Source organism: Pieris napi, chromosome 10 (genome assembly GCF_905475465.1).
Source record: "Pieris napi chromosome 10, ilPieNapi1.2, whole genome shotgun sequence".
NCBI classification, from domain to species: domain Eukaryota; kingdom Metazoa; phylum Arthropoda; class Insecta; order Lepidoptera; family Pieridae; genus Pieris; species Pieris napi.
The window spans coordinates 9,829,843-9,841,157 of NC_062243.1; the positions used below are offsets into that span (position 1 = coordinate 9,829,843).

Genomic DNA, 11,315 nt, shown 5'->3' on the forward strand with positions numbered 1-11,315 from the left:
GCATCTAAAACTGAAACCTTAAAGAATTCTATTTCCAATTATTTAAAAAGTAATGTTGTAATGTGACGCACTAAGTAAGTTGAACTTACATTTGTATTTATGCATATTAAATTAAATTTTTATTCACTGTTTCAGATCATGCCGAAGATGAGATACCTCTTCTGGATGACATGACTACAACAGTAAGACCAACACCTGGATTTTTGTTAACAACTACAACTATGATGCCAGTAACACAAGCTTCACAAAACTGTGTTCATGATGATAAAATATTTTTTGATGGAGCTCTTATAAAGACTGAAAAAGCTTGTGAACATTGTTATTGTATGAAGGGCGATATAGTTTGTGTAGTTCAAGAATGCGGTACACCTATGGAAAACGAAGGCAAAAATTGTACATCGCTACCTCCTAAACAGGGCCAGTGCTGTCCAGATACATATATATGTGAAGGCGACGAACTATCAACCACGCAATTTAATGAAGAAACTACTACCTTGACACCTCCAAGAAGATTCGGGGTTGAAGGAAGTGGATACAGAAATGAGCCAGACGAGTCTTACACTGAGATGTCATCAATTGGTGATACTGAAATAGAGGGAAGTGGCGAAGATAATTTATTGACAACCATAACGAGCTTGTATTCTGATACACCTCCGGTAACAAGCCATAACGTATATCCATATTCTACAGAAATTAATCCAGTTTCTTCAGAAGTAACGACACAGAGTGATATTGAAAACGAAAACAAAGTATTGACAACTGAGCCATCAGTTTCTATTACTTCAACCAATACAAATGACTTAAAGGAAGATACAGATGAAGAAAAGGGTTGGAATGTGATGACAACAGTAGTACCTTCAGGACAGCCTGCATATACTACGTCAGTTGAAGATTTGAAACAAAAACAAGATACCTCTAAAGATATATCAACAACTAAATCTTCAGATCAATATACTACTTTAGAGCCTACTGTTACACCGAAATTAAATGAAATAAGTGAAGGTATAACAGAAATAACTACTAAACAAAGTTTACTAGACGATGTAGATAATATGACTCCAATAGACGAGGAATTCATTATTGCTACAAAATTACCCGAAAAGACTGATGATATTGACAATAGTTTCGAAGAACCTCTAACTACTTTCAAACCAGCTAATGTTGAGGAATCGATTACCGAACAGGAAAGTAGTGAGACAACGCCCAAAATAATGACGTTTACTGAACAACAAACCTATTCTACTGTTACAACAAGTAGTCTAGAAACTACCACAATAAACGTACAGGAAAATGAAATCTTAGAAGAGACGTTACCAGCTAGAATACCGGGTGAAGGAGACTGCTTGCTTGGCGGTGTAACATTTAAGAATAATACTTCAGTTCCAAGTACAAATAAATGCCACATAAGTTGTAAATGTGTTAGTAGTATTATCAAATGCGATCCTATAATTTGTACTCCACCTCTAGAATATATGGAAAATATGAATGATTGTCAGCCTATTTATGACTCGCCTGACTCGTGCTGTCCAACATATGTTTGCAATACTAAAGAAACTATTGCCCCAGAATCACATAGCCAAATGTCTGGTACAGAAATTCCAAAGCCTATTGAATGTGTGGGTGATGAATGTCGTATTAATCAAGAAAGTAAAACAACAGAAAATCCAGTTGAACATGCATGCGGTGAAAATGGTTGTCAAGGTACAGAACCATCCGTTTTACCACAAAACGACTTAAATGACTGTTCAAACGGAAATTGTGACTCTAAGAAGGAACAAACCCCAGTATCTGACACCCAACCGTGTGATGCAACAACTGGCTGCCAAGTACCAGTAATTAAACCATGTGTAGGTGAAAACTGTATTACAAAACCTGTTGTCCCGACTGATATCCAAGATAAATTTGAAACGAATAACAAGCCTTGTAATAATGAAAATGAATGTCAAGTACCAGTTATAACACCATGCATAGGTGATGATTGTATAATAGATTCCAAATTACCCAATAATAAAGAAACGGATGTTCTAGATAAGGAAACTAAAGATGAGGAAAATACTTGTACAGATGAAAATTGCCGACGAAAAGAATATGATGAAACTAATGCCAATGTACCATGTTCCGGCACTGATTGTACGCAACAGGAGACAGTTTCTCCTAATGACGTAACTTCACCCGAATCTATTCAACCTATTCCAACAACAAAACCAGACCAAGCCAAACAACCGGAAGATTTTACATTATCTGAACCTCGGAGTACATTAGAACCATTTATAGAAACTACGGTACCAAGTATAACTACTTCTTCTGAAATTAAACATACGGTTGAAACTATTCGTGAAGAAAGTACAACTCAAACCTATTTAGTCGATGAAGGCTTAATAAGTCACCAACCCGATAGACATTCAGAAGCTGATAAGCCTTCTACTGAACCATCGGTTCCGGATATTGAAACAGTAACATCATCAATATTTGATTTAAGTACTGTTAAAGAACATCTCGTAATAGCAACAGAACAAGCTACAACTGAATACAGTTCCAAACCCTCGGATGAAAATATAATGCATACAACTTTGGGTGCATCCTTAGACGAGATAAATTCACCGAGTACTACAGAAATGGCTGATAAAACAGAAATCAGAACAGAAGCAGTTTCTAAAGAAAATACTAAAGACACTTATAACATGTTGACTGAATACCCTAAATTAGAATCAACTACCGCCGATACAATGGTTTCCTCTCAAAGTGACAAAGAAAGTAACCAAAATGAATTTATCCATGTTACCGGACCTCCAAATGTAGACGAAACTACTTCCAGTGAAATATTAGAAGAAGAAAAAATCACTATTGCACCGCATTTGTCATCATCTATTTCATATGATGACAAATCATCTGATACCACAGAATCGGAACTTTCATTTACAAAAGAAATACCAGATTTAGATCTTTCAGTACAACCAATCTCACATGTGACCGGAGCACCTGATTTTATTTCTGAACATCCAACAACAGAACAAAAAGAAAATTATCCAAGCACTTTAACTCCTGAGGCATTTACGAAAAATGCAGATGAGCCTACGCATCCTGAAATATACGCTATGTCAACAGAAGTATCTAAAAAGGAAGAAGATGATTCTGTATCACCAGATGTTCCTACAGTAACAGAGGCACAGGTGATAGAAGAAGCTACAGAAATATTTAACAAAGAAGGCACTACATTCCAGCCTGAGTCACACAAGCAATCAGAACCAGAAATAACATCACCTTCAACTATTGAACAACATCAAACTCAAAAAGCTATAGACAAGGACATACTTGAATTTTTCACAGAAGTCAGCCCAGCTATAACCACCGAGTTTAATCAAAATGATAGCCAAAAAGATCAATCTGAAATAGAGCAAGTCGACCTCACATCAACTGATAAGCAAGAAACTCAAACCAAGATCCCTGAAATAAAGTATACTGAAGTGACTCAAGACTTCACTACTGCACTTAATGAAAACCCAACAGAAAACAATACTTCAGATATGAGGAAGGACATTGAGCAAAACACTGAAATATTGGCTACCATAGCACCTTTGATTGAAGACGAAAAAATTACTACATCCGCAGAATCGATTGAATCAAATGAATCTCCGTCTGAAAACCCTGTTGTGCATAAAGAAACAACTACCTTAAGAGTAAATGAACCATCAGGTTATACAACAAGCAAGCCAATAGAAGACACGTACACCAATAAATTTGAAAAAACAACCGAGTCTTTTGTAAATCTTGGTGGTGATAAAATAAATACAACACCAAGCTATAATAAACACAATGACATATCAGAAGAAACCACTATAATTTCATTGCCAAATATTTCTGAAAGCGTAAGTGAATTAGTAACTGATATAGCAACAGAAAACTATTACACAAAGGATACACATAAAGTAACTGAACCGTCAAATGAATCAGACAAAACTGATAAGGAACATTATACTGAATCAGACAAAACTGTTACTGAACAATCGACTGGATCACCAAATGAATCAGACAAAACTGGTACTGAACAATCAACTGAACCGTCAGATGAATCAGACAAAACTGTTACTGAAAAATCGACTGGATCACCAAATGAATCAGACAAAACTGTTACTGAATCATCAAACGAATCAGACAAAACTGATAAGGAACATTATACTGAATCAGACAAAACTGTTACTGAATCAGACAAAACTGTTACTGAATCATCAAACGAATCAGACAAAACTGATACGGAACATTATACTGAATCAGACAAAACTGTAACTGAACAATCGACTGGATCGCCAAATGAATCAGACAAAACTGATAAGGAACAATATACTGAATCAGACAAATCTGTTACTGAACAATCGACTGGATCACCAAATGAATCAGACAAAACTGATAAGGAACAATATACTGAATCAGACAAAACTGTTACTGAACAATCGACTGGGTCACCAAATGAATCAGACAAAACTGATAAGGAACATTACACTGAATCAGACAAAACTGTTACTGAACAATCGACTGGATCACCAAATGAATCAGACAAAACTGATAAGGGACATTATACAGAATCAGACAAAACTGTTACTGAACAATCGACTGGATTACCAAATGAATCAGACAAAACTGGTACTGAACAATCAACTGAACCGTCAGATGAATCAGACAAAACTGTTACTGAATCATCAAACGAATTAGACAAAACTGGTACTGAGCAATCGACTGAACCATCAGATGAATCAGACAAAACTGTTACTGAATCATCAAACGAATCAGACAAAACTGATAAGGAACATTATACTGAATCAGACAAAACTGTTACTGAACAATCAACTGGATCGCCACATGAATCAGACAAAACTGATAGGGAACAATATACTGAATCAGACAAAACTGTTACTGAACAATCGACTGGATCACCAAATGAATCAGACAAAACTGATAAGGAAGATTATACTGAATCAGACAAAACTGTTACTGAACCATCGACTGGATCACCAAGTGAATCAGACAAAACTGATAAGAAATATTATACTGAATCAGACAAAACTGTTACTGAACAATCGACTGGATCACCAAATGTATCGGATAAAGTTGGTACTGAACAATCATCTGAACCGTCAGATGAATCAGACAAAACTGTTATTGAAAAATCTACTGGAACACCAAATGAATCAGACAATAGTGTTACTGAAAAATCAACTGAACCGTCAGATGTATCAGACAAAACTGTTACTGAACCATCAAACGAATCAGACAAAACTGGTACTGAACAATCGACTGGATCACCAAATGAATCAGACAAATCTGTTACTGAACAATCGACTGGATCACCAAATGAATCAGACGAAACTGTTACTGAACAATCAAATGAATCAGACAAAACTGATAAGGAACAATATACTGAATCAGACAAAACTGTTACTGAACAATCGACTGGATCACCAAATGAATCAGACAAAACTGATAAGGAACATTACACTGAATCAGACAAAACTGTTACTGAACAATCAACTGGGTCACCAAATGAATCAGACAAAACTGATAAGGAACATTACACTGAATCAGACAAAACTGTTACTGAACAATCAACTGGGTCACCAAATGAATCAGACAAAACTGATAAGGAACATTACACTGAATCAGACAAAACTGTTACTGAACAATCGACTGGATCACCAAATGAATCAGACAAAACTGGTACTGAACAATCAACTGAAATGACTGGATCACCAAATGAATTTGACAAAACTGATACTGAACAATCGACCAAGTCATCGAATGAATTAGTTGACAACGAAATTGGTCAATCTACTGAATCGATGAAAGAATCTACGCCAGAAATCTTAGTAACAGACGAGATTAAGGAAGATAAAATGACTATCTCAAACACTGATAAACCTAATACTACTTTATTAGATGAACCTGTAGACACAATGAAACCTCATGAAAGTACCGAATCTTCTGTAAATAATGACTTAGGCCAAACTCATGGAATTGAGATTGTAAAATTGCCCTCAACTCTACCAAACATTATTCCAGAGGTTCTAGACACTGAAAAAACATTTGTAAGCACTTCTGAATCAACATTTGATCCTGAATCTGGATTGAGTTCAACGGCCTCTTCGATTGCAGTTGAGTTAGAACACGAAACGAAAGCATTTACTGATAGCTCTGAAACACAAGAAAAACAAACTTTATCTCCGATGTCACTTATAACAGAAAAACCACACACAGTAACTGAATCTGTTACAGAAAATTTACAAACAATAGCAGTTACTAAAACCAAGGAGTCGGAACTAACTACTGGCGTAGAAATTACAACAGCAGGCAAAGATTTACTAACTACAAAACAAAATGCAGATACTGTCACGCCATCTATTGAATCTACAAGTAGAATTAAAGATTCTGATGTAACAACTGAATCACCTAAGGAAGAAACCACAAGTAAAACTAGCCAATCTTTAGACGAATCTGTTCTTGGTGCTATTACTGAGCAACCGGGTACAACCTTCAATGAATTAACAACACGTTCTGAAATAGAAATGACTTCTTCGTCTATAACGCAAAAAACAGAGGCCCAAGTAGATGTTTCTACCAAACCATCCGTACTAACATCTGAAACCCACGATGCAACTGACTATCCCATACTTATTGAAGAAAAAACAAAACAACCTGAACTATTCACAACTGAATTAATCATAGAATCAACAAAGAAGTCTGATCAAATAACTGAACAACCGCTATCAATATCAACTGATCCTCAAGAAATTACTATGTCTACCGTAGATGAACATAGACTATCAAATAGTCAGGATGAAATTTCGACAACAGTAGTTGTAGAAAATGAACCCGAGAAATTCACAAAAGCACCAGAATTGCCCGAAATTACTAACGATGCGGATACAATTCAGGAGGAAACACCTAAGCAAGAAATTGATTCAACCAAATATAGAGATCCAGAAGGCAGTACCGAAACATCTTACGAAACACACACAAAACCAACAACTGTAAAAGAGGAAACATTCAGTCCTACCCAACATGATATATTATCCCAAGACACAACCGATAAAACACTCTCAACAGAAAGTCTTCAATCCGTTACACCTGAACAAACCGCAACAAAATCACCGATCGAGAATACAAGATTGGATTCCATTAGCTCAACACTAACGGACACGACAGGTTTAAGCACAGAACATGCATTAGCTGATAAGATTGATATACAGGAAGCAACCACTGAATCCAAATATGAATATTCAGAGACAACTCCATACTTTGTTGAACTTGAAGAACATACACATCAAATCATGCAAGAGACCTCTATTATACCTATAGATGAGTCATCAACAGAAAGAGCAACAGGTATTCAATCCACTGAACGAGGTGACCAACCTCTTTCTGATAACTTAGGTAACGGGCTGCAAACAGAAAAATCAACCGATGTAACGGTAACTCCCCTTGGCTATAGTCAAGAAACCACACTGAGTAATATTGACGTATACACGACTACCGCATCTGAAATAAGCAGTTCTTCAGAACCACAAAAAGATACAGAAGTTAGGGAGCAAGATAAGTTGGAGCCAACAGACGAAGGAATTGAATCAACAGTTTCACCTACTCAAACGTCTTCTATGATTCAAAACGAAGATAATCTAGCCTCTACTCCATTGGAGACGAAGATACCTGATCTAGAAATAACTGCAACAACAGAAAAATCCCATACTGTTATGAATGAAGAAGCTCAAAAACCAGATGTACTATCGGAAACAAAGATACCCGATCAATTTACAAAAACAACTACACCTCACTACGTTCATGAAGAAATCACGTCAGTTAAAACAACGTTATTTGATGAAAAATTGCTTGAAACTTCATCTACAACTAGCAAACCAATCACAACAAAACCTGATGATCAACCCACTGAAGAAATACCATCACCAGAATTCCCACCTAGCGGTGTCAGCGGTTACGGACAAGAACCAGACTATGGCGAAGAGGAACAAGCAGTTATACCTGGTATATGTCGTTACGGCGGTAAAGTTTATGGATCTACACAGCAAATACCAAGAGACGACCCATGCGACTTTTGTTTCTGCTTTAGAAGTGATATCATTTGCTTGCAACAGAGTTGTCCCCCACCAATCCATGGATGTCGTGAGGAACCTATTCAAGGATTCTGCTGTCCTCGCTATGAGTGCCCTGTGTCTATGGCAACGACACTGAACGTTACCACTACGACAACTACTACCACAACAACTCTACCTCCACATTTTCTTCCTCACGCGTATAAAGGAGCAGCACAAAGAAGAGGCTGTCACATTAAAGGTCATACGTACAAGGTTGGCGAAGTTGTACGTGCTTCCTCTGGACCTTGTCTTCACTGCACGTAAGTCTATTCTCAGTTAATTGGATAAGTAACTTTACTAATAGTCAATTCTTAAAACATTTAAAAACTTTAAGCAATTACCTCATAACACATATAAATGGGAATAAATCATTAAAATTAAACACAAGAACTTTGATTTTTTAACATTTTAATGAATTATTACAGATGTGGCGGCGATGGTCAAATGAAGTGTGATCCCAAGGCGTGCACCCCGGAACCGATGCTGAGACAAATGATAGCAGCCGCGGTGTCCGCCCGACGGAGGTGAAAATCTAGATTCGAAGAAAACTACATGAGTGATCACAGAGATTAGAACATCTACGTGATAAGAAATACTTTTTCATAAAAATATTCTTTGATGCACAAGAATAATGCTCAAATTTCGCGATGGAATAGTTTTAGAATTTGTGTCATATATTAGTAATCGATATTATAATTTTTCATTAGAGAGTGGCACACTTAAATATTAAAACAACGGTGACTGTGATTAATGAACTAAATACCGAAATCGAATCTAATTTTTGTGAGTTATAAATAATTTTTACAAGATTTAGTGCCAAACGAATGGTTTATATAAAACTATGCCATTATAATAGGTACTACGTATATTCGTCTAAATTTATTGTTTTCATACTTAATAGTTTTATGAAACTGACCAAAATGTGGTTGTTAAGCGTTTGGTAGTTGAATACCTTAGATCTACCCACATCCGATTCGAGCCGTGTTCGTACGACGCATCATCTTAACGACTTCGTTGGTCAGTTAAGATCGCCGAAATCTTGACCATTTTTGATCGTAAACTAAATTGATTTACCGATATCACATTAGTCAATTCTTTATTTTTACACGATGTTACACTTCAATCTAGTATCGTGTAAATCTGAAGTTTCTATGTTATTTAAGGAATTCTGATGTTGTAAATGCCTTAATTTGTAATAATTTATATAATATGTTAGGTGTATAGTACTTAAGCCATGTTTAAGACCAGTGATTTTTTAATTTAGAAGTACAGGAGCATATCTTATTGACTCGAAAAGTGTCGATCGATGCGATCCCCGCCGGCAACCTCGGCCGACACTTTTCATAATTTCACGATTTACAGAAAGTGACTCTATTATTACCTTGTTTTCTTTAATTCGTGGAAGCTCCAATTTTTACTAGCACTTGTTAAGTGAAAGTCGCCAATACGGAAGGCACTTGAATTATACAATAATATCGTTTTGTAATCTTAGATTTTGATACAAAGTGCTGGTAGACTTTTAAATATTTTTACAGATTTAGATCAGTACGAAAGTTATAGGGCTCTTGTAACGCGCATTACACTAATATGTCAGTTACATTAATTCGTACAAATCTGTTTCTGTGTACGCAGGTTGTAGTTATATTATATCTTATTTATTTAAAGTTATAGCAATAGTCAAACATATTTGTTTAAAGCGTTACGTTTCAAAAAATACATACAGCAGTAATAAATTTAATGTCAATTATTATGTATTATCTTTGGATTTAATCACAATTTACCGAACTTAAGCTAGAATTAGCTACATTTACAACTGTGCAAACTGAGTTTAAATAAAACGTTCAAAATCACATCTCGTTTATTTTCTCTTTTCATTCCACTTAAAATAACCTATTTACATATTGTAATCAACGTGACTCAATTTATTAATTGAATTAAAATTTACATTAATTTAAAAATAACGTAAACTTGTCAATTGAATATAAACATGGTTCCCCATTGTTTGGTAACAAAACTATAATTAATCAATTAAAAACATCTTCAAATAAAATTAAATACTCTCATTGATCCCCAAACTGCTTTGAACTATTTACATTTGTCAAGTAATGTCTAATATAATACCATTTTACTCTTTAAAAGTTTTAATTTTAAGCTGTTATAAAAGTTAATTATACTTAGATCGCTATTTAATATTGCCCAAGATTCAATTGATTGACCACTTTTAGCAAAAAAAACAACCCCAGTTTTTGGGTGCAGAACATGTCCGTTACCACACGGTGTTTAATCAAACCTCCAACGTACAAAAAAGTGTAAATCGCACATAAGTTACACAACACCTAGAAAGTAAACTCTTTTGGTATACAGTCGGCAACTGAACGAAATGGAAGACTTCGGGATTGAGAGTCGCGCTTAACCACTACGTGACAGCACTACTCTTTAAGTGACTTTCAGCAAGATATTTTTTTATTATTACGTTAATAAGTTTCTAAACGCAATAGCGTCTTTACTTCATTATTTTTGTACGGGCTGTAACGTAACCAATACATAATATAACGTAATAAGAACTTGCCTAAAAAATAAAAAGAACAAACTGTGTTCATAAAAATAAAATATATATTTAATTTTAGCAATCGAAGAGGCTTGTAAACCACAATTTATATTCAGATTTCAGTTAAAGTAGGGCAGTGCTCAAAACCGCTAAACTAAGTTACGATACAAATGTTTGCTTGAGAGGAACACATCTCCATAAGTAGCGCAGAAAACTAAAATCAATTCTGTTCGACGGCTAATATAGCATGATTTGACCTATAACTCCTATAAGACCAATATTTATGACGAATCTCTGATGACTAAGTTTTTCGACCTATTAAAATCAATTTATCGCGTCTACATCTAGCGGAATGAAGAGTAAACTAAAAACTCTGCGGTTACTGACAACATTACCCAAAGAACTGCACTTTTAAAATGGTTCATAGATGTTTAGCTAGGTGGCGCTTTATACAACCGTAAATGATAATAATTTATACTGCTTTATAGATATATATGCTAATAGATATACTGAGTTACAGTTCTCAAAAATTTAATTACATGCATGTATTTAAACCGTCTTCGTAAAACATTAATTTTAAAATTTAAAAACAATTATCTTCACAGAGATAAATCTTTTAGTACGTTGAA

The 11,315-nt window shown here is 35.2% G+C and overlaps 1 protein-coding gene across 20 annotated transcripts in view; it reads left to right on the plus strand.

The window, feature by feature from the left end:
• Window positions 1–9,988, plus strand: part of LOC125053265 (mucin-3A) — a 30,917-nt gene extending 20,929 nt beyond the window's left edge. The window contains exons 6-8 of one of the 20 annotated variants that reach the window (XM_047654537.1): window positions 136–5,383; window positions 5,450–8,398; window positions 8,564–9,988. In XM_047654537.1, coding sequence (XP_047510493.1) covers window positions 136–5,383; window positions 5,450–8,398; window positions 8,564–8,666 — 8,300 coding nt within the window. In that variant the 3' untranslated portion in view covers window positions 8,667–9,988. Of the gene's footprint in view, window positions 1–135; window positions 8,399–8,563 lie in introns of all 20 variants that reach the window. The other 19 variants (XM_047654539.1, XM_047654542.1, XM_047654543.1 and 16 more) reach the window with 19 other exon arrangements.
• Window positions 9,989–11,315: the final 1,327 nt, after the last annotated feature.